At 39.2% G+C, this 24,819-nt stretch overlaps 1 protein-coding gene across 1 annotated transcript in view; it reads right to left on the bottom strand.

The window, feature by feature from the left end:
* LOC122809800 (C-Jun-amino-terminal kinase-interacting protein 3-like) overlaps window positions 1–24,819 on the bottom strand; it is a 1,405,059-nt gene that overhangs the window by 798,989 nt on the left and 581,251 nt on the right. The window contains exon 6 of the mRNA XM_044081538.1: window positions 20,866–21,031. Coding sequence (XP_043937473.1) covers window positions 20,866–21,031 — 166 coding nt within the window. The remainder of the gene's footprint in view (window positions 1–20,865; window positions 21,032–24,819) is intronic.

The following is a 24,819-nucleotide window of genomic DNA, read 5'->3' as shown; positions in this document are numbered from 1 at the left end:
AATTTCATCTTGGCAACAGACAGGTTCAGGGTAGAGAGATCCAGAATTGGCCTCAAGTCTCCCGTTTTCTTTGGCACTAAAAAGAACCTGGAATAAATCTCTAATCCAGACTGGTCTGGGGGGATGGGTTGGATGATTCGTTTTTCAAGCAGCTTGAAAATTTCCAGTGTTACATTCTCCCTTTGCGAGGGTGGGATGTCTGGGAGGTGTTTGAGAGAAGAGGATTGAATATCCTCTGGAAATGAATAACAACACGCAATGATCATCTGTTATAGACTCCCCAGCTATTAGGTGAAAAGAGTCGACCCCCAATTGCCTCCAGAGATGTGCAGCCAGGCAACACTTCAGGGCTGCTGCGCAGGCCTGTTTGGGAAGGAATCCTGAGACCTGTGGTTCCTCGGACCCCCTCTGCTGTGAGGGCATCATCTGTCAAATTCCCCTCTGTCTTTGGGGGAAGAGGAGTCCTGAGCATCCTGGGAATAACTCTGAGACTTCTGGAACCACATCTTCTTCACCCCACATTGATTCCTGGAAAAGGTTCACTGAGGAGTTAAGAAGCAGATTCCGATGGCAGGCAAGGTCTTCCCGTCCTTCTCTCTCTGGACCAAAGTGTCACGTACAGTCTTTCCAAAATGAGTCAAACCATCATACTGGGCATTCGTAAAAAATCCCTTGAAGGGCTCTGAAAAGTTACAAAGTTGGAGCCAGGTGTGACGCCTGATGGTAACGCCTGCTCCAGCCGCTCTAGCGGCGCCTTCAGTCGCATGTGATAGGAGCCGCATAGAGGTCTTGGAGATGCACGTGAGGGTGGCCATCTGCATGGAAAATAATCTTCTTTTCTTCTGCTGACATGGACCCTGGGGCAGATCCACAGATCTACTTAACCAAGTCACACTGGAGCCTGATGATGTGTGTCATGTAATTCAGCACACATATAGAGAATGTTGCTGAACCGTAAACCTGTTTCCCAAAGCAGTCCATGGTCCTAGACTCTCGTTCTGGAGGATGGACCGTGGAGCTCTCCTGTGCTAACTCCTTCTTAGTGGCTGCCGCGGCCACCCCCATGGCATCCACAGGGGATACCTTAGACCAATGAGGTTTATCAGAAGGGGCATTGAGGATCTTGTCAGGGAATTTGGGGATGGGCCCCACCGTGTTGGGCTCCTTCCATGCCCGATATGTAATAAGATCCAACAGGAGGTAGGTCCACAGGAGGGCACACCCAGGATGTAGAGGGTCCTGTGCCAAATGCCTCCAGAGCACCGACTAATTAGGGCTGGGTTTTTGGGGTGACTACCCCCACGCTGACGAAGGATCTCCATGATGTCTCCAAAGGAGATATCCTCTGGGGTGATCAGGGGCAACCCTTCCCTTCTTCCAAGTTAGTGTCCTCCATGAGAGACTCTGGCAGGAAGTTTAAGCTTCTCCTTTTACACATGTGTTTTCGAGGAACATCCTCAGGAGGGCTCAAAATCATCCAGCTATTCCTGTGGGGGAACTCCCTAGGCCATTGAGGGGGCAGGATGGTGGAATCCAGACCAGACAGAGAGGGAGCCAGGATGGACTCCGAGAATGAAATCATCAAGGGTCTTGTTGGGATCAAGACAGCCCTCTCCACCACATCAAAGGCAGAAGGAGAATGAAACACTGGAGCTGGGACTATGATTAGGTACGTAATCCTCTGGATCAATGGGAAAGCCAGAGCTGAACCTCCAGGTGCGAAACCTCAGAGTGGAAAGCCCGGCTCCAAAAAACTCAGAGCAGAAACCACCCCTTCAGATCCAGCTCTGAGAGCCAGACAGCTCCGAGCTCGTCGGAGCCAATCCACTCAAAGCAATGGTCGGTGTTGAGGTACCAGGGTCATCGGACTCAAGGTCTCTGAAACTGGGAGTCGGATCGGAGAAGGAGTGATCGGGATGAAGGTGGACTGCATGGAAAGGATAGAGAGAAATGGGAATAAGTCTATTTTTTTTTGTTTTTTACTATAAACTGATGCCTGAGAGCTAGAAAGGTAGGGGGAAAGAAAAAAAAGAGAGAAAGGTGAAAAATAGGTTTAGAAATATAACTCACTTACCCAAAAAAGCCTGGAGCAGATCTGAGGGGTGGAAGGAGACAGGGGCATTATGGGTAGGGGAGGAGCTTGGGGCTCGTATCTGATACTGGAGAAATACAGCAGAGTAGGATTCATCCGGGATCCATGTCCCACAGGTTGAACACCAAATGAAAAATCTACACTTAATTTTTCCTTAAATGGAAATGTTATATCTTGGTAATGCTTTGATATTTCTTGTAAAACTTTAGGACAAGAACATTTAATACGCAACATTACATTATACATATATATATATATATATATATATATATATATATATACACACACACACACACACACACACACACACACACACACACACACACACACACACACAGTGGATATAAAAAGTTTACACACCCCTGTTAAAATGCCAGGTTTTTGTGATATAAAAAAATGAGACCGCAATAAATCATTTCAAAACTTTTCCCACCTTTAATGTGACCTATAACCTGTACAATTCAATTTAAAAGCAAACAAATCTGTTAGGGGAAAAAATATAAAAAATAAAAAATGTACAACACGCTGGTTGCATAAGTGTGCACACCTTTAAACTAATACTTGTGTGTGCACACCCTTAAACTAATACTTTGTTGAAGCACCTTTTGATTTAATAGAGACTTAAGAAACCTGATCAATCAAAAAAGTGGGGACAAATGGTTCAACCTCCACCCCCACCCCCCATGAACTGACAGCCCTGAAAGAACTCGGAGAGAACAACAAGATCTGCATTATGAAAGCCGATAAAGGCTCCAGTGTTGTAATTATGGAACAAACAGTGTACATCCAAAAAATTGAAGCTGCACTATTTAATAATGATTTTTACAAGGCAGTTACTCTCAAAGATGTGTTTAGAGATTTCCAACTGATACACGGATTATTACTTAAACTGCATTTATGTGATAAGATTACCACTGATGTATTTCATTTCCTATCTGTCAGCAAACCTAGCATGGGGAAGTTGTTTGGGATACCCAAGATATATGAATATACCTCAGACCCTCCCTTTCAGCACACAGTCAGGAGCCGCAAGACCAAAACTGAGAACATCTCTCAATATGTTGATAGCAAACTCAACACAATCGTACAGTTCATCTGGTTCTATTTGAAAGACTCATGGATTTTCCTCAATGAGCTGTATAACTACCAAGTGACCACTGTTGACAATTTTCTGGGCATGCTAGATATAGAGTCACTTTATACTAGCATTCCCCATGGAGAGGGCCTTCAACTCTCCAAGCTATTCCTCTCCAAACAAACACCCTTCCCAGCAACTCTATCGAGAGCACCTGTGACTTCATTTCTGTTGTATTAAGGTGCAATTTTTTTCACTTCAATCAAAGATCTATCACCAACAGGGTGGGGTAGCCATGGGGTCCAAAATGGCCCCAGCCTATGCGAACTTGGTACTTAGCGCAAGTGAATATGAAATTTTCACCCAGATTCCAGGTTTCCAAAACATCAGACTATAATTGTTTTACAGATTATATTTTTTTCATTGGGCATGGCAACAAGGCAGAAGTCCAGGCCTTCTTATCTGAAGTGTCTAGCAGCATCAGTTTCATCAAATTCTGGAATGGGCACACAAGCCCACTTCTTAGATGTGACCATCACCCTAGATAAAGGCAACCTCTGCTTCAAGTCCGATCTCTTTAGGAAGGAAACTTACAGGAATAATTTCCTGGAATACACAAGCCTACATCCTAAGTTCATGAGAGAGAGAATGCAGTCAAAGAGCAGATCATTAGGCTCTCCCTGCATCATTAATGATGATGACTCATTCAGCCTGGAGTGCTCCTTCCTGAAAAAACTCTTTCTGGACAGAGACTTCCCCAAACCCTGGTCAGCTCAACCCAGGAAGTCACCCTCTACAAGTGCACCAGATTCCAGCCCATCATAAAATCCAGTTTACAACCCTCCAGCAAACAGAAAATGGATGATTTTGTCCTCAGCTTCCCCCTGCCATCAGCCAGGATATGCACCCCATCCAGAACATCCCGACTGAGAACTGGTGTGTCATTCATAACAACAGAGAGTTCTGCTCCACTCTGGGGAACAAACCACAATTTTGTTACAAAAACCCAGACACTTGGGCATACATTCGAGCTTCACCGAGACTCTCCCTTCCAGAGCCAACATACCCTGCAGGCATGTTCCCATGTAACCATTATGTCACCTGCAAATATATCCTTGCTTGTAATGTTTTCCATTTTTCACTTGTGATTTCAAACTAGAACTTAACATTTTGAGTGCAACACTTTCAATGCAATTTACACTGCCATCTGTGATCAATGCAGCAGTTTCTATAACCGCAAAACCTTGAGGAGACTGTCAGACAGAATAAAAGAGCATTGTGCAGGTCAAAGAAACCACGACACAAAAAATGCAATGGCAAAACACTGCCTGACCTGCCTGGGCCAGCCATGCTTCAAATTTTTAATTCTTGAATGCATCGAAGACTTCATAGATGATGTTAACCTCCTTGATGTATGTGAGCTAAGGTGGCAACGGCTTCTCAACTCCTAAGCTCCTCCAGGACTCATTGATAACTTAAACATTAAATGCGCATTAAAATTCTACAAATAGTACAAAAATCTGTAGAGAATTGAGGGTGCTGGTGAAGCACTATTTCCCCTTCAAGCGAGCCTCATTCTTCCTACCAGGTATAATATAATAAGTGTCTTTACCATGATTGGTAGCTTTACCATTTGTACAGTTTCATTGGCTCTCATACGGTTAACTATTAGCTTGCACTGTAACTCTATAGGAGTGTTCTGACTGGTTCTTAATCACTTTCAATGATTTTCTAGTAATTTTCCAATTCGTGATTTGACTGATTCTTCCTTAATACTGTACTGTTATTCCTGATTGGTCCACTTAGTCTCTCAGTGAATTTGACTATTAACCCTTTTTGTGTTGTTTGATAGGCTCTAACATTACACTGTCTTTGGTATATAAGCACAGATCTTTTGAATTGTCTTATTCACTTTCTGATGAAGTTCTGTAACAATAAAGGACAAAAGCGCTAAAAGTTAAATGGGTCTTCATGTCTGATTGTTCTTCCACATCCCTAGAAATTTTCTCCAAAATATATATGAAGCTAATAAAACAAGATACATAGAAATGACAGCAACAAGTATGCAGACATTTGTATAAACTTCTCAAAACTGTATTTTGCTATAAATTTTAAAGTGATTGAAATATTACTTTTTGAGAGAGAGATTTTTTTACCTCTAGTGTTACACCAATAAAATGAAGATACAACACTGCTATTTACTGATTTGTAACCAGGATATGTTACATATATTTGCTTTCTGTGAACTAAATGGCCCAAAACTGAAAAGCATATTGTGATTTTGGGAATAAATACATGTGCACACTGTCCTGTTTATATTTTATATACCATTTTACATATGTCAAAATATGGACATTGTGGCAAGAGTCTGATGACAGAAAATGTTATTTTTATGAAGCAATTTATATACATGGTCTTAGTTTGGATGTAATGTCAGCCCAATACAAATATAATTTTGACATTAGTCACCTTACAGAAAATTCTGTTAAACTAACGAATATAATGGAGAAATACAAGATGTCACATTAAACTGCCAGGGAAAACTAATGTCTGGGATGTCCAGGTTCCTGGTGAAATTCCAAGGACCATAGTTAATCCTCAGAATAGTAAGGCTGTATATGCTAATAAAGGGAAATATACCAAGTCTGAGGTACAGCAATCTCAAGAGACAGTGTACATAAGTAATTGTGGGGAATCCAAGCCTTACTTTTAAACATGCTTTTATGATTATTACATTGCTCAATATATGATATATTTCTTTTATAACTCGAGTTTATTCTTTTAACACTGAGGTACTTCTATGGATCTTACACTTGGTGTATTCATATATGAGGAAATATCTCAAAAAAGGGGATTTATAGACATGATCTCTTATATATATATATAGAGAGAGAGACAGACAGACAGACACACACACACACATACTGCACTTACGAATGCTATCTTGGCTTTAATGACTCAAAAAAGGCAGCTCAATGTTAAAGTTGGCTTGGCCAATTTGCCCTTGTCTGAGAGGAAATTTTGGGTGACGGTGATGGCATACAAGTAGTGAAAGAAAATGTGATTTGTACTAATTACCAAGTATGTATGTGAGTACAACTGTATATGTGCATGCAGTTGTTTTATGTAATTATAGAAGGCAGTATCTGACATGGACATTTATTGCATTCCGTTGTCGAAAGGGAAATGATACAACATATCTTACAGAAACTTAATACAATGGAATTTTGTAGTCAAGCATAAGTTAGGGCTACTGATGGCTGCTACCACTAAGTTGCACTATCTTTGTAAAAGTCTAACATTTTCTACCAATGCTTTACAGACGGTATATATGGAAACTTGTTAATAAACAGCGTTAAAGTTGTGTATTAGGTACAAAGGCAACAGAGCAGTTGCATCTTTATTTTCTGAGTTCCAATTTATAACTTTATACATATTTTCTTTTACGAACACTCCAAATATTATTATTATAAAGTAAATGCTGATTTAGTTTTAAGATTCTAACAATGCTACAGTACATTTATATTAGCACATGCATGTATTAGAACATAGAAAATGCACACCATTACTGTGAGCAAAGTCCGATAAAAAAATGCAAGATGCCTGATTCTAATGGAAGAAAAACTGGATTAATCATGTCAGATCTATAATAATAAAATAATTATGAAACATAAAATATAAACTGCCTCTTCAATCCACTGCTGAAATACCATAACTGATAGTATTAGCTCCTTTTCCACGTGGATATTCTGCTCAAAGACCACTTTTAATACGATACAGCTTCTCCATCAATAAAGGCAAACATGTTTATTTATTTTATTTATTTATTTGCAGTTGGTTTACCAGGATAGTCCATTGGGCCAAGATGAACCCGTTTTCAATGGAGTCCTGGGGAGAAAAGCTCCAGAAACAAGGTTACATAGTTTTAGATATATAATACAATATTAACAAACAAATTACACAGTTAGAGCATCATACTGGTGATGACTGTTACAGTTGGTACATACTATAGAAGTGATTCAGATTGCATTATTTACAGAATTCAAATTGCAGTATTTACAGAATTGTACAGATTACTGTTTGTAGATAGTACATAGTATAAAAGTGATTCATATTGCAGCATTTATAGAATTATACAGATTACTGTTTGAACACACATAATCAATGGAACATTATAGGTGGTACCCACTATAAAAGTAATTCATGTTTCAGTATTTACACATTAACAGTATATCTTTCAAGTGACATTACTGATGAAATCGCCTAGGCATTTTGAGTTAGGTTGCTAGGTAAGGGAAACAAAAATGATTTTGATTTGAGATTAGGCAGTTAGTTAAAGGATGCAAGTTACTACAATAGGAGAGGCATATACAAGGAAGCTTATCAGCAGGAGGAGGAAGGAAGTAAGGCGGTCTTGTAAGGCGGTCTTGAATAATGAAGGGTGGGTGCAAGAGCATTGAATTATGAAGGGTGGGTGCAAGAGCATTCCCACTGGGTTAGTAGATGAGAGTAAAGAGATTTTTTGAAAGTAAAGTGGTTGAAGGTGGTACGAATAGCTGGAGGTAGGATAGGAGATTTTTACCTGGGAGGCGTAATGGTATGTATAGTTCAAGTAGGTTCTGGTTATTGATTCTGAGTTCTCTGTTGGGGAGGTGCATTTTAAAAGCAGGGGAAAGAGATGGGCAAAGGATGTTTTATTCATAATCTCTTTTATGGCTGTTGTTAAAGGAAATATTTTGGATTTCTCACAAAGAATCCACCCCCTTCCCAGAACAGCCATTTCCCAACTGGGTACACTTCCATATTATTTTGATGAAGTGAACAATTCTGTCAGATGGCATACAATCTAGCAGCCTGCTGTTAACCACTCTTGTACCATCCACTTGGAAAAATGCATGAATTTTTTTATTTATTTATTGATTGACTGACACTTGATTACTGAGAAAGCAGACTTAGTAGAAGCCCATTTTCCGCGGACGTGTGGAGAGAAAAGCTCCAAGTTATTACAAAACATTTTAAGAACAATAATTGTTACAGTCTTAAAAAATAAAACAAAAACATCTGCAGTTTAAATAATTACAACAAATGAATACATACCCTGGGATTCAATAAAGCCTACACTAAGTGCACACTGTTCTGAGTGAATAGACAATCTTCCTATTAATTTTAGTCTTTCTACTGATTTTTTTGCAGCTTTAAATACTGAGGGGGATTCATAAAGGGTACCACAAAGTGTAGACTAATGCACCCAGTACAATCTTTGAGTGACTAGAAAGCACAAAAAATGTGGTAGGGATGCTACTGAATACAGATCGTGTACACTTAGTGTAGGTGTTACTGAATGTAGCCCATAATATAAAAACACTGGTTAAGAACTGATATAAGGTATATGGCAATCATTTAATATTTAGAGAAATTTTAGACAGTTTGTAGAGAAATTAAAGGTAGGTTAGTCTAGTACAAACAGGAATTGCAATATGAAGTAAGGGAAAAACAATCTTATGGTATATTTAGAGAAAGTCGGAAGAGAATTAGATAGCAATAAGGAAGTAAGTGAAGAAGGGAGAGTAAGGAGGTATAAGGAATGAAAAGACACTTGTTCTCATTTTAGGATATATTTATCCTGGTTTTGAGCAAGAACAAAGTGAGATTTTAGCTAGGAAGCCTTTCAGAGTGGTTTTGAAATTGGGATGGAGGGTACAGACCTGATGTTTACAGGTAAGGAGTTCTAGGCCTTAGCAATCTTGTACGAGTACAGACAATGCCCAGCAGATTTGCTAGGTTTGTAGACAGACAGGAGTTGTTGGTCACTGGATCACAGTGACCACTGACCGACTGGGAACATAGTTGTGTAGCAGGATTTGTAGTGCTGGACAGGCAGATGTATGCTAGATAATTTTATATGTGTTAAGATGTTGTGTATATGTTAGTTGATGTGACATTTTTAACCAATTCAGACTTTTCAGTGCTATACAGTGATGGGTTCTTAAAGAGGTATGTGCTGCAAATTTAGCAACTTTGTTACAGCATTGTTCAAGTTTTAATTTTTGTGAAGCCTGGAGGTTAGTAAGGATGGAGGTGTTATACAGAAGAGTGGGGTGGAGATAAGTAACGGCAAGTGCAGTTTTAGTTGCATCTCTGAGAAAATTTTTAGCTCTGTAAAGCATCCCTAGTTTTTGATGAGTTTTTCTTATGCAATTTTGAATATGCAGGTCGAATATAAGTTTATCATCCATTATCACCCCTAATAGTATGAGAAGAGACTTCAATGGTTGTATTATCAAGAGACAGGACTTTAAATTTTGCTTTTTTCATGACAGAGGAATTTGGAGGAAATAAATAGTGGTTTGGTCTTTTTTGGGTTGAACATGAGTTGCGAGTTACAAAGCCACATTTCAGTGGCTGTTAAAGATTCCGGAGTAATTTTTTTGAGGTATACCATGTTGTCAGATGTGCAAATGAGAGTGGAATCATCCATGTATTGTATTGGGTTAGCCTGTTGTGTGAAAGTATAGAGGGTATTGGTGAAGATGTTAAAGAGCAGGGGACCAAGGATAAAGCCTTGTGGTATACTGGTGGTGACTGGGAGTTAAGACAGCATGGAGTGCCATTTTACTGACTAATGCCTATTGGACAGGTAGCTTTTAAACCACAGAAGGGTGGGTGACAGAAACCTGGTGAGGACACGAAGTAGAAGTTTGCCATGACAAACTGTGTCGAAAGCTTTAGTCTAGAAATAAGAAAGATATTACTTTGCCATTACCTCTGGCATTATTAACAGTATCTATACGGGTTAGAAGGGTACTGCTGGTACTATGAGAAGACTGGAAGCTATCTTATTTAGGGGTTAGGAGTTCTTCCTGCAGACAGGAGATAGTCTAGCAACTGCTTTTGAATACATTTTTCAAGTATTTTGGCAGGGAGAGATAAGACTGCTATAGGTCTAAAGTTATTCATGTCTGCTGAACTTCCTCCTTTGTGAGAGAGATGCTGTTTGACCTTTTCCAGAGAGGGAGAACATGGGATTCCTGGACTGACCTATTTATAAGGATTGAGACATGATAGGCAATGCTATTGGTGGCTATACCAGCTGAAGAAAACCTTCCCTGTGGAACCAAAGTATTGGTAAAAACATTCCAAATGGAAGGACCATGGGCTAGCAATTGGCAAGGCCCTTTTGAAGTAGTGGAACAAATTGGACCATTAGTGTACAAAATCAAAGGAAAAAAGAAAAACAGAACAATGTTGGTACATAAAGATCAACTGAGAATGATAAAAAATAGTGAACAATGTAAATCTGATTAAATGTATTCTTTTGTAGGTTTCCAACAGAGAAAACCATAATGAAATTGACATGGTTTAAAGTGCATCCTTTTGGAAATCCAGTTTCGGATGACCAAAGGCAAAATGATTCAACAATGGAATTTCTATTTAAAGGATGTTTTTAAATTGATAATAGCTATCATACTAACTATTATTGTATTGCTTAGTATTAAATTATACTTACAACCTGTTAATCAAACTGTAAAGTTACATAAGAGAGAGAGTAAAGAAATGTGGAAAAATGAACAAGACTGGTCACCATCTTTTAACACTTTTTTAGCAAGACAATGTTGGTATGCAAAAAGCATGAATGTTTCTAATTGTTGGGTATGTAGTTTAATACCAAAAATAACAGGGGTAATGCCTCTAATACCTATTCCACTAAATTCTCTTAGTAGTTGGAGAGTATTAATAAATGAAACAGGAGATCAAGTTATAAATGTACAATTACGTAAAGCAAGCGTACAGTTATCTGCTATAGTGCAGGGGATCACATGTTTTCAACAAAATGGAACTGTTCCAGTCGGTAATAGCAATTGTATTCAAACAATTGAAATGATAAATTTTCATAACCACATACCAGTAACGTGGAGTATTTTTTCATGGTTTTCCTATTTTAATACCAATTAAGGGTCAGTTAATATTAAGTGACACAGCAGTATTTCATTTTTCACAAAATGATAAAAATGAGTGTAAAACTAATATTACATGTTGGAGAAGTAAAACAGATAAAAACTTTACAGTTGTACATGATAAAACTCCTACTATGGGGCAAGTAAATGGCAGTCTGGTAAATAGCAGTGTTGCTCTATCAGATGGGTTATATTACATCTGTGGTAAATATGCTTATAAATGGCTACCAAAGGGATGGGATGGCACCTGTTATATAGGATTAGTGGTACCAGCAATGCATCATGTAAAAGAGTTACCAAAAGGAAACATTAGAAATACAAAAAAGAAAATGGATATATTACCTGTAATTGAAAGTCCAGAAAATCCAGTAGACACCTTAGATACATCACGTATATATCATCAAAATCTTGATTATATTAAATTAAAAGATATGGATTTAGGAGATGATGTAATCTCTGGAGCAGGTATTTTCCCTTGGTACGAGGCTGCAAAAGCCATCTGGGAACTGAGAAAACTATGTAAACTAGTTGAGGTATTGGCAAATGCCACTTTCAATGCAGTCCTTGACATTACTGTTGAAATGACAGCAATACGAACTATGGTTTTGCAAAATTGAATGGCATTAGATTACATATTAGCATCGCAAGGGGGTACATGTGCTTTAATAGGAGAACAATGTTGTACATTTATTCCAGACAAAACAGAATCTGTAAAAGCACATTTAGAAGTGATTGCACAAGTGTCTCAACATACTAGAAAAAACTGGAGTGAATGGTTTAGTAATCTATTTACAGGATGGACAGGAAAAATCACTGTATTTTTAATTTCTTTTATTGTTATTGTAATGCTTGGCTGCATATTATTTACATGTATTAAAGTCTGCTTAGCAAAAGCTAGTCAAGTTACTGTTGTTAATTGTCATAATGAAAAAGTATTACCAAATAATGCTGAAATTTCTCTAGTTTAAAATAAAAAAAAGAGGGAATTGTTAGAGTGTGCTCAACAATATACTAAGGTTGAAAGTAACTTTGCTACAATTATGCAACATAAATAAGGTATAAGATAAAGCTTGCTTAAATGTAGAAATAGAGTTTAGTAATATGTAATCAGCATCCATACTAAATTACCATGGCTTGGAAAAGGAATCTGCTGAATGGACATTTTTCCCTTACAGACTTAAAAACAGGATGTATGCAAGAGCAAAAATGCAAAATCTGCTTTTAAAGAATGGACAATGACACTGTGACAATGTATTTCCTCAAAAAATATGTTTTCTGCATGGAAAACAGGACATGTTATCAGCATTGGCAAAAGAACAGATGTTCTTATACAAAGATCCAAATAGAATACAGGATGTTCACACTGTCAGAAAAGCTGGTCTCTTACAATGTGTTTCCTCAAAAACATGCTTTTCTGCATGGAAAACAGGACACTGTGACAACGTATTTCCTCAAAAATATGTTTTTCTGCATGGAAAACAGGACACTGTTATCAGCATTGGCAAAAGAACAGATGTTATTATACAAAGATCCAAATAGAATACAGGATGTTCACACTGTCAAAAAAGCTGGTCTCTTACAAGACATTCTTAAACAAGGAAGCTTAGTATTGTTTCTACAGGATGAGCAATTCTCCAAAATAGAATATCAAGAGGAAATGTATATGTTTATGCATGACTAAAAAGTGTATATAAAGAGCTGTATAAATCCAGTTATGTTAGAGGTATGGTAGGGACTCATTTGTCCTAAGGTAAATGTTATATCTCTCACATCATCTGTACTATATGAGAAGTAAAGTTGGAACAGTACTTTAAGCTGCAACGTGCTTCCGTTTGGTTTATTATAAAAAGTTATTTGTTACTGCTCTCTAAAGTTGATGCTGCAAAGTATATTCTCTCATCAGTGTATATTTTGCAAGTTTCTGTATGCAACAGACTGTGAATGCAAATATAACTAGACTTTGAATTTTAGCAGAATCCAGCCAGCAAGACTGAGTGTCTTAAGAACACTTCAAATCCATCACACCAAGCAGTAAGCAGCTCCATGTAATTTTTCACTCGCTTAAAAGGTCATCAGCTGATGAACATGGTTTAAGTTTGTTCAAGAGTAGTTTTATACAGGATGTGGGCACACGAAGGTGAAAGTAGATGTGGTGATATGTGTCTGTTGGACAGTGCTAGGGGAATCCTTGATTAGAGATGCTATACAACCTATAAAACAAGAGTTGAACTGTACTGCAGTTTCAAGTGGTGAGTTATCAGAAGAGGGGGCTTGGGATGAATTTTTGGCCAGGATGTAAGAATTCTTTAATGGATGTCCACAATTTTAGGGTGTGTTTAGTATTATTCTGCAAGTTATTATAGTATAGTATTTTGTCTTCATTTATTTCCTTTTAGTACAACTGCAAAGCATTCTGAAGTTTTCAAGATATTGAGGTGAATTTTTAATTTTTGCTATTCTTTCCATGATTTTTCTCTATCCTGCATTAGCATTCTAGTCTTTTTGGATAGCCAAATTGCATTACTTGATTTCGGTCTCTTCCTTCTTGAAGGTGCAAACCTATTTAGGATATTTAGAAAAGTTTTATTGAGCTCAATTACAGCATCATCTAAGGAGAGGATTTTTAGGAGGTTCCACTAAACAGATAATAGTGTAGTAATGAACATTTTTGGGTGCAACTTGGAAAGGTTATGTGTTGTTTTATAAATATGCTGTTTAAGTGGATGTGTGAGATGTCTAGTTTTATAGATTTGCAGATGATCACTGACAGAGTCTGACATTGCACCTGTAATGGAGTACTTTCTAGGGGCTGATAAGAGGATCCAGTCTAATAAGAGAATTTGCTTAGGGACACAGGTGGACAGTGGTCTCACCTTCGATAACTACATTGCCACAACAGTCAGGAAATCCTTCTATATGGCACACCTCATCACTAAGGGCTTTTCATCCAGAAAAAAGGAGGTCATTGTCCCACTGTACTCATTCCTCATTAGACCCATTATAGAATACAATGCCCCGTTTGGTATGTACCTCTCAAGACATCTGCAACAACTGGAAAGGCCACAGAAATACCTCACTAAAAGAATCACAGGCTTAAAGCAGATGCCCTATGCTGACCGCCTTAAAAAATTCCAGCTATACTCTGTCGCATATCGTCTACTCAGAGGAGATCTCTGCTTAACATACAAGGCCATGTCAAACCCAGAGCTGTTAGACATGCTACACTTAAAGAAATCCCAATCCCTCAGAGCCACATGCTCCAGGGATCTAAACCTTGTCATCACAATAAACAAAACATGGTGGAGGAATAGGTTCCTGACCCAGAGACTCCCCAGACTCTGGAATAGATTGCCCATACATGTCAAGAAGAGTACCTCTTTGGCCCTCTTCAAAAGGAACCTTGACGACTGGATGGGAGAAAGGAAATTCACCCCAGGGAACACGTCAGTCACCCTGCTAGACAGCGGTCCAGGGAAGTAAATAGTGTGGGAAGAAATAGCCAGGGAATTGTTATGGCTAGGCTTGTAGAGGCCCTAGGGCTGATAGCCTAGTACCAACCTATGAACCTATAGACCAAAACCAGCACTCTCCATACACTACACACATTACCACTTCCATTGCACGCCCCACCTTCAACACATGAATTTAATTCACCCTTTATATCCATTACTAGCAACATCTGTATAGGGCCTGTCTCTATGTCAAAAAAAAAATTCTACTTAAACTCTAACTCCAATGCAGCTGGCAACCTGCGACCTGAATACCTAAAGATAGCTGCTGATGCCATAGCATACCCAGTCTCTATCCTTTTCAGTAGAGCAATAGCTGAATTCTATGTACCATTCATGGGTCTATATTAGAGCCCTGAACGCTTAAAAAAGTGAATGGTGATTGATCGACCTTATGTAAGCGAAAGCTTAAAATATTGAAACAACAGAAAAACAAATTTTTTCCTAGGGAAAGAATTTGGTTGTCCATTTCCCTGTTGCTTCAGTATTTTCAGTGCTGTGGTGGAAAGTTATGGGTTGGGTTCAGGTAAGTGTGCGATTGTGTGGATGTGAGTGTTAGGGCAGGTTAGGTATGTGTGCGATTGTGTGGACGTGAGGGTTAGGGAGCGGGTGAGGTGAGTGTGCGATAGTGACAGACCTTAGAGTTAGGGTTTGGGTTAAGGTAAGTGGATAGTTAGTGGTGTGTGTATAGTTTAGTGTAGGGTTAGGTGCCAGATTTTAGGTGTATGTATGTGGATTGCTGTTTGTTTGGTGTGCTTGTGTTGTGTGTATGTGTTTTGGAACAGCAATTTTTTTCCCTAGGGAAAAAATCACTGTTCTGACAGTTCGAGATTGTAAGCTTTCGCTTACATAGGGTCGATTAATCATCGTTCGCCTTTTTAAGCATTTGGTGATCTAATATAGACCCACCATTCATTACCTTACTATGTAAAAAAATCATACATTATCTCTCTTAATAAAGGTGGCATCTCTGTTGGCGTACCCAACTTCTGGCCTACTGCAACATTATCACCTCTCTCAAAAATTCTTTATTTATTTATTTATTTATTTATTTATTTTACATTTGTTAACCGGGCTAGTCCAACTGGATACAAGTCCATTTTCAGTGGAGGCCCGAGGAGAAAAGCTCCGCTATCTACTACATGGTCACAAAAACAGTACATACAAAATTATCACAATGGTTATAAGTCAAGTATGGGTATAAGTCACAAGTAAGAAAGGCAGTAGCAACAATTTCAGGAAGTTTACAAAGAGGGGGATAGAAAGACAAGGAAATTATTTAAGTACAGAAGTGGTAAGAGAAGGGAGAGAAGAATTAAGTTTTTTAAAAAAAGTTAAGATGAGTGTTATTAGAGAAGTATAGTTATTAAGTCGACAGGAAAAAGAAAATAAATTGAAGAAATATATTTGGGAGAATTTAAGCGGAATGAAGGAGGAGAATAGAAGGTCATAGAGGAGCTAGATCAACTGGGATTGATGCAAGAACAAAGCCAGTGTTTAGTAAGAAAGAGTTTCAATTTAGTCTTAAATAGTGTAAAAGAAGTGTGGGCTGCAAGGTCTGGAGGAAGTTGGTTCCAGATCTTACCAACTGAGTTTGAAAATATTGAATCACCTGCTGTATTCTTAGAAAGAGAAGTTTGAATCACTAGTTTATTAGAAGAGCGTAGGGCTTTTAAGTTGTTGTAGGGTTTTATAAGGGTGGAGAGCATGGGTATGTTTTCAGGGTGGTAAAGGGCTTTGTGGGTAAGTGTAAGCTGATAGTACTGAATTAGGTGGGGTAATTCCAGCCATCCTAGTTTAGAGAGGTTCTGACAGTGATGTGTTTTATATGGAGAGGCAGTGGCAAATCTTGCAATGTTGTTGTAGGCTGTTGTGAGCTTATTAATGTTATGCTTAGATAGGTTAGAATAAATGGGAGAAGCATATAGTAAAGTGGAGATAAGATGTGTTCTTGCTATGGTAGTTCTTGCTTCAGTAGTGAGGAAAGTTCTGATTCTATAGAGAGAACCTAGTTTTCTATTAGTTGCTTTTATGCTGGAGTTAATGTGAAAATCAAATTTTAGTAGATTGTCAATAGTAATACCCAATAGTTTGGTTGTTTGGTCAGGAGATATAAGGGTGCCATTGTTAGAAGTAATTGTGAAATTAATAGGGAGATAGGTGTGTAGGTGAGAAGAGGAGGAGTTTAGTTTTTTTAGGGTTTAAGAGGAGACAGTGGTTAGAGAACCATTGCTCAATAGTAGTGAATGTCTTTTGGGTAAGGTAGTGAAGGTCAGCTTGGTTTGTGGCAGAGCAAATGATGGTGGTGTCGTCAGCATACTGAATGCAAGTAGTTAGGGGTGTGGCAAGATGCAAGTCATTAATGAAGATGGAAAATAAAAGAGGACCTAAGATGGAGCCTTGCGGGACCCCTAAGGTGGTGGGGAGAAGTTCAGAGAGATTGTTGTTCCATAAAACAGCCTGTTTACGGTTTTGAAGGTAGGAAGTGAACCAAGTTAAGGCAGGGGTGTCAAGAGAGTGATTTTAAGCGATGAAGAAGGAGTTGGTGATTCACCATATCAAAGGCTTTAGAAAGGTCTACAAAGAATGCTGATGAGAGAAGATTGCTATTACGGTTAATATTAATGGAGTCAGTGAAGGATAGTAAGGCTGTGGTAGTGCTATGGTAAGGGCGGAAGCCATGTTGGCAGTTAGCGAGGAGATTGTTAGAAAGGAGGTGATTTAGTAACTGTTTGTGGATGCATTTCTCCATTATTTTTGCAATAGGAGATAGCAGTGCTATAGGGCGGTAGTTAGAGTATTCAAATGAGATGTATTCATAAACAACTCCTCTACCGTCTCCACAAGATCAGGCAAACTTGTTTCCTACTTATTCCTTGACCAGTCTAAGCCTTTAAAACGGTTTCTCGTCCTAAACACACATACTAAAGGTCTCAACTTGGACTCTTCTTTAATATCTATCAATAATTTCTATACCTCTGCAGGTCCAGCTTCTCTTAACCAATATACTGATTCCACAATTCTATGTGCATCTAATAACCTGTCTCAGCTCCTTCATATTACACAAGAAGCTTTCTCCTCAGTTGAAAAATGGCTCCATAATACCCAGCTACTACTCAACCTTAAAAAACAGTTATGGCTATTTTTCCCCAAATCATACATGTCTGACAAAGTGTATTTTCAAATATTTTCACTAAATAAAACTAAAATTCAATTAGTCTCCCACACAAAACATCTTGGAGTGATTATAGATGATTATTTAAATTTGACCTGCATGTTCAAAATAAGGCTCACCAAAAATTAATAAAGTTCTACGGGCATAAAAACGTCTTTAGCAACATCACCGAAACCACTCTTGCTGCCACCTACATTCACCGTCTCTCTTACAGGGTGCACCCACTCTAACCATCCTTCAGGCTACAGTTAAAAATATGCTGGAGGCATGTTATAATAAGGGTGAAAGATTTGCAATCAGCAAGCAATACCATATCCACCACTGTATTGCCATTAAGGCACTGAATTGTCTCAAACTGCCTCACCACTTAGACCAAATATGGCTCAACTCCACACACAACATTACTCACAAAGCTGATGACTGCCCTGCTTTTAGTCCTACCTCCATTCCTACTTCAATACAATGAACAACTTCATCTCAGCACATATAACCCCCACAAATGCTATGGCCAGAGTCTATACTCATACTCTTGTCACCATAAAAAAAAAATAAATAATTCTACCCCTCAGCACACAGATCTGCCTCTAACCTCTCCAACTTCAAACACCTACTAAAAGACCACCTAAATAAGACTTTGATCTGCTCCTACACTACTCCAGGCTGATCTAGTCCCTCCTTCCTCCCCTGGCATTCATCTTACTAATTCCTTCTCAGTGAATAAAGTCAATCTAATACCTAAAGAAAAAATATAATTTTGCCTAGGCTGTGTTACCTTGTCATCTCTTTTCCAAAGTATGTAATCAGTGTGTATATAGTGTCATCACTATAAGCTGCAGCTTACGAATTCTTTAACTGCTGATAATGTGCTTTTTAAAGCTTATCTCTCTCCATATATTTGCACTCTGTATGAATAAGTTCACACTGTATGAACTAAAGTTGTGAATGTTTTACTGAGTTAATATGTTGTTCTTCTTCTGCATTAGGATTTGTAATAACTTTGTTAATTATCTGCAACCATATTATGTCACTGTTGAGCTTTTCTTCCCAGGGTTATCTCAGTTGGACTTTCACGATACACAAATGTTAAATAATGTAAAACTGAGAAGCATTCTACCTTCCCCAAGGATTATGTCACAGTACCAACAGAAGATAATAAACAATAATAATTCACTGAGTTTTTGATGTCAGTCCAAGATGGCACAATGCCTGTCTGCCTGGGAGGATATGGTAGATAGACCACTCTGCATTGTCAGGAATACTCTGCAGCCATCCTCCCTAGGTTTTCAAATACTGGATAATTATCTTCTACAAAGTCAAAGTCTAGCACAATTCCAAGCCATTCCAAAGCCTGAGAACACAGCTCCTTAAGCAGAATTGTTCACAGAATCCCCGAACAATCATGTAAATAGCTGCATAGAAACAGCTGTACCCAACTGAAATAAACATAAGACAACCTCAAAAAACAAACCACCCTGGTGGAATCCAAGTATAAGTAGGGTGGAAAGGCGTTGCCAGCAATGTTAGAAACTCCTTTATCAATCTGAACAAGCAACTCAGGGGACTATTCAATTACACCAAAGCCAGGTTTGAAATAAAAAAATAACCTGTACAGCTAATTTTACCCCCCCTCCCTTATCACTCCCAGTTACTGCCTAGGAAATGCTCTCCACCAACTGTCACTGGGGATCAGTTCCTCAGTTCCTCACTGTGCTCTCCAAGACCAAAAATACTTCTTCAGTGTGCCCTCATAATATCATAGGATGCTTTGTGAATAACATGAAACATGACTGTTAGGACCTCTAGAATCTCTGTTTAACCACAGCCTCCAGACTGGCTTTGTATCTAATGAATGGACTACTGTAACATTTATCACTCTACTCAAGGGTGGGGCTTCCACATTCCCATGGAGCAAAAGATCGACAGCTATGACTAGTCTGATATGGATGCCATGGAAAGAATTATGGATCTGATAAACAATGACACAGGAAACCTACAGACACTGGACCCTACACAGTTCCATTTTAATAAAGGCAGGTCATGCCAACTTAACCTAGAAGACTTCTTCAAAAAGGTCACTAAAGCTATGGAGGAGGTCAAAACAGTGCACACTGCCTACATTGTCCTGGCTGAAGTATGCAATACAACACCTCACTTGAGCAATGTAGATAAACTTACGAAATTAGTCACAAACCCATATATCACCTAATGGATAGCCAGCTGGCTCACTGATAGAACACAATAAGTTAGGATAGGGGAATCCACCGCCAAAAAGAGGCCAGTCAATAGTGGAGTCCTGCAAAGATCAGTGCTGGGGCCTCTCCTTTTTGGCATCTGGCATCTACTTCTCTGAAGTCAAGGCAAACATGAAGGGCCTCTGCTTGAATAAGTTTGCAGATGACTGCAAATTAGGTGTAGTTACTGAATCCCGTAAAGACACAGGTGCCCTTAAAGAGGGCTAATAATTTTCTGTGCCTCTTTTCTCGTCTTCCTGTCATAATACTATAGCCGATTACCAATTGTGTCTTTCAGCGTTTTCCCGGTTAGGGGTCGCCACAGTGGAACTCCGGTCCGCTAATGATTGGCAGTTGATTTTTACGTACCGGCTTGCCAGGCCTGACGCACAACCTTCAACGAAGGTACACCCATTCACGCACCAATACAAGCTAAAATTCATCATGTCAAATGTATGACTTTTAATTAGCCAAGGGCTTTTTGACACAAATGCAAGACTTTCATGTATGTCTCAAAGCAGTAAAATAGTTTTCTCTCTCTTAAAACTACATAATACGCAAATGGAGGACAAAAGAATACAGCCCTCCATTGCTAGGTTAATTATGCTTATTCAAACTTCATTATCCCAAATTGTAAAATATAATGTCACCAAAATATGACCTATACATCTAACTTCTGGGTGAACTGCAGAAGTATCTCAGGAAACAGGTTGATATATTCCATCTTTTCTTTATTCTTTTTCAAAAATCAAACTAAAAGGAATTAAACTGTTGGTGTATAATAATTTTTTGTTAATATCACACACAAACTGTTCACATGCAACTCACCAATACTGCTAGAGACTGGCTGTTCTGCTTCCAGGATGCCAGATTCATCATTCAAAGAAGTGCTATTTACATCAGCAGAATCCTGCTCAAGAGGGCAATGGTTCAATACCATGACATCTCCATCAAGTGATGTAAAGCTGGCAGGAGGGTTTTCCAAAGATGCAAGCTGAAACAAGATAAAGTGAAAGTAGTCATAGCAGAACTGAATTAAAAATGCATTAGTGAGTTAGATAGGTAATCAGGGAACCTGCCAACATTTTCTTATAAATTACTCAGCAGCACATGTTTTTACAGTTTCTGCTGCAGAAGCAGCACACTAGAAAGGGTCTGTTGTTAAAAGGTCTCTACATTCATTGAGGTTAGAAAATGAGACAAATGACAAAATCAAGTTGCATCACATAAAACAAGTCACAGATTCATTGTAGTAACAAAAATCCTTTGCCTCTCAAGGTTTAGTAACCAGGCCGATTTGACAAAGTCATCCAAATGTCTGAAATCTGACTACAGCAATCCTGTTTTTCACAAAATACAGCAGCTGGCAGTTAAGTGGTATAGAGGAACATGGTTTCTCTCTGGTGCACTGGAGGGATAAGACTGGAGAAGTTTCCTTGGAATTAATTTCTCTGTACCAATATGCACCAAGATACAAGAAAGGCGACTGGTACTGGATTTCTTACTGTGGCAACATCCGTATGTGCTCAAGTCCTTGAAAATGAATAGGGAGGAGTGAATCTGTGGTGACCAGTTTTGCTACTTAGAATGTTAGAATATTTTGATAACATCAGAGATCATCAACTAAATTTTGCTATACAAGCTATGATTCAAGCACTAACATTATTTAGACGTTTTAACTCAAAACACAATTTACATCAAACTGAAACTAGCAATTAATTGTAAATAACATTTTTTGTATAAGCTCAGCAGATCCTGCCCAGGTGTCCGGCAGAGACCTACAATGCCAGAGAGACAAAAGGAGACACTTTGGAGTGTTTAAGTAACATTTTTTTTGTTTTTTCTTGTTGCTTATTGCTATTTCTGCCTAAACGCTCGTTTTCTGGCGTTTATTGCTTCTCAGAACCCTCATTTTACACTGAAATTGCATTTATTTGTGCCTGCACTTTAAAATTCGTTTTTTGTTGTAAATTGTATTTTTAACAGTTACTGGCTTCCCACTCAAGTGCGACAGCCACTACTGCACTATAAAAGTGTTTTTGCATTTGTTTCTACTGTTTTCTTGAACAAAAAAACAAAAAAAAACCTTGCTATTTTCCCGCTTTACTAAGCTAGAAAAGTCCAGTTTCAGATACCTGCTAATACCTAGACTGTGTTTAAGCTTCTGTGTTTGGCCACACCTTACTCAGGCAAAAAGGAAGTTTCTTTGTTCACCAGTGAGAGTGGGGAGCTCTGAACAGCCTACCTGCCCTTGGAGGAGTGGTTTCTGCCCAGAAACTGTAGTTTTATTGGCCATTTTGGACTAATTTCTATCTCTTTAATCTTTCTGATATAAAAAATGCATTTGCGTGGTTTTGAGCGCCGGGCAACGCCGATTAGCTAGGGTTAAATTATTCATAGGTTTATAGGTTCATAGGTAGGTACTAGGCTATTGGCCCTAGGGCCTATATAAGCCTCACCAAAAATGTACCCTGGCTTTCGCCACCCAAGGAAATGATTTTCCTGTGCCCCTGTCGAGCAGAGCCACAGAAGTGATCCCTGGGATGAATTTCATATCCAATCATCAAGATTTTTCTTGAGTGCTAATGAGGAGCTCTGTTTGACATAGATAGGTAGTCTGTTCCAGAGTATGGGAAGTCTCTGGGACAGGAATCTATCCCTCCTGCATGTTTTGTTTATTGTGGTGACAAGGTTTAGGTCCCAAGAGCGTGTAGCTCGGAGGGATTGGGATTTCTTTAAGTGGAGCATGTCCAACAAGCTCTGGGTTTGACATAGCTTTGTATGTTAGGCAGAGACTGCCTCTGAGTAGGCGATATGCGACGGAGTAAAGCTGGTGTCTTTTGAGATGGTCTGTGTAGGGCATCTGTTTGAGGCCAGTAATCCTCTTTGTGACGTATTTCTGTGGCCTTTCCAGTTGTTATAGATGTCTTGTGAGGTACACACCAAAAGGGGCGTTGTACTCTATAATGGGTCTAACGAGTGATGAGTACAGCGGAACAATGACCTCTTTTTTTCTGGAAATGAAACCTTTTGTGATAAGGTGAGCCACGTAGAAGGATTTTCTGACCACTGTGGCAATGTGATTATCAAAGGAGAGACTACTGTCCACCTGTGTCTCAAGGTCTCATCACATTTTTGGCATTAAGTAGACTACCAGCTATGTGGTAGTTCATGGGTACAGAGTTTTTTACCAAAGGGGATGACAATACACTTTTTGGTATTGAGCTTCAGGCCATGGCTTTGACACCAGGTATCTGTCTCAGTGAGGCCCTTTTGTAGTATGTTCACATCGTTAGGAATTTCGATTATGGCTCCTATTTTGTAGTCATCTGCCAACTTTGTTAGCCAAAGACCTTCTGTGTTAGCCTATACTTCAGAGAAGTATATACCAAACAGAAGAGGACCCAGGACTGAACCCTGGGGTACTCCAGTTGTCACTAGTCTTAAGTCGGATTTGGAGTCCGCTACTTTCACAGTGCAGGTTCTGTCCGTGAGCCAGCTGGCAACCCATCTTGTGACATAGGGATTTATACCTACTTTAGTGAGCTTATCTATAATTCCAGAGTGAGGGATGGTGTTGAAAGCCTTGGCGAGATCTAGATAAGCTAAATGAACCATTTTACCCATCTATGGGTTTGGTGACTGCTTCAAAGAAGTCAATCAGGTTTAGGAGACATGATCTGCCTTTTACAAATCCGAAATGGGTAGGGGGTCCAGAGTTTGGAGATTACCAATGCCTTTGTTTATGACTTCCATGATGATACATTCCATGGCCTTGCAGACCAGGCTCATCAGGCTAATGGGGCGGTAGTTCCCGGGGTCCGTCGTGGCTCCTCCTTTGTGGAGTGGGATAACCATCGCGGTGCGCCATTCAGTGGGCACAAAGCCTGAGGTGAGGCTATGATTGAACATGGCACTTAGGTAGGGTGCCAGTTCATTCTGTAGTTCATGTAGAACGCAGCTTGGGATATTGTCAGGTCCCATAGATGCTGTGATCTTGACTTTGGAGAGTGTTTTTTTTTACCTGTGCAGCCGTGATTACAGGAACTTTGCATTCTTCCGGTATAGAGTTGGGCCCTCTAGGGGGTTAGAGGGGGGTAAAGTTAGTAGTTCATGTAGAACACAGCTTGGGATATTGTCAGGTCCCATAGATGCTGTGATCTTGGCTTTGGAGAGTGTTTTTTTTTACCTGTGCAGCCGTGATTACAGGAACTTTGCATTCTTCCGGTATAGAGTTGGGCCCTCTAGGGGGTTAGAGGGGGGTAAAGTTAGCACTGAACCTATCTGCCAGGATGTTGGCAATATCAGTTGGTTCTGTATATTTAGTGCCATTGTGCTGTAACTCAGAGCAGCTCTGAGTGTTGCCATTGAGATTCTTGACATAGCTATAGAATACTTTGTGGTTGTCTTTAGAGACAGTGGCAATTTTGTTTTCATAACTAGCTTTGGAGGATTTTATGAAGGATCTCAGCTTCATACTGAGGTTGACTAGGGAGTTCCTCCAGTCATGGGATTTTATTCTTTTTTGCAACAGTTTTTTTCTTCTGTTGTAGAGTTTGTTTATGGCAGAGGACCACCAGATTGGCTTCCTTTATTTGGAGGATAGCATCTTGGTTCTATTAGGGATAGCATGATCCATGCACTTGTGTAAGTGCTTATAAAGTGCATTTGTGTAGGATTCAGCAGTTGTACCTCTACTGTCCCGTCTGCATGGGTGTCATGAAGTTTACCACTTCTGTCTTAAGAAGTGTGAAGTTGGCTTTGGAGAAGTTTTTAAGGTGG

The sequence above is a fragment of the Protopterus annectens genome, chromosome 1.part1, assembly GCF_019279795.1.
Source record: "Protopterus annectens isolate FY-2018-M chromosome 1.part1, PAN1.0, whole genome shotgun sequence".
NCBI classification, from domain to species: domain Eukaryota; kingdom Metazoa; phylum Chordata; order Ceratodontiformes; family Protopteridae; genus Protopterus; species Protopterus annectens.
The sequence above is the reverse complement of the archived record's forward strand: the minus strand, read 5'-3'. Positions and strand labels throughout refer to the sequence as shown.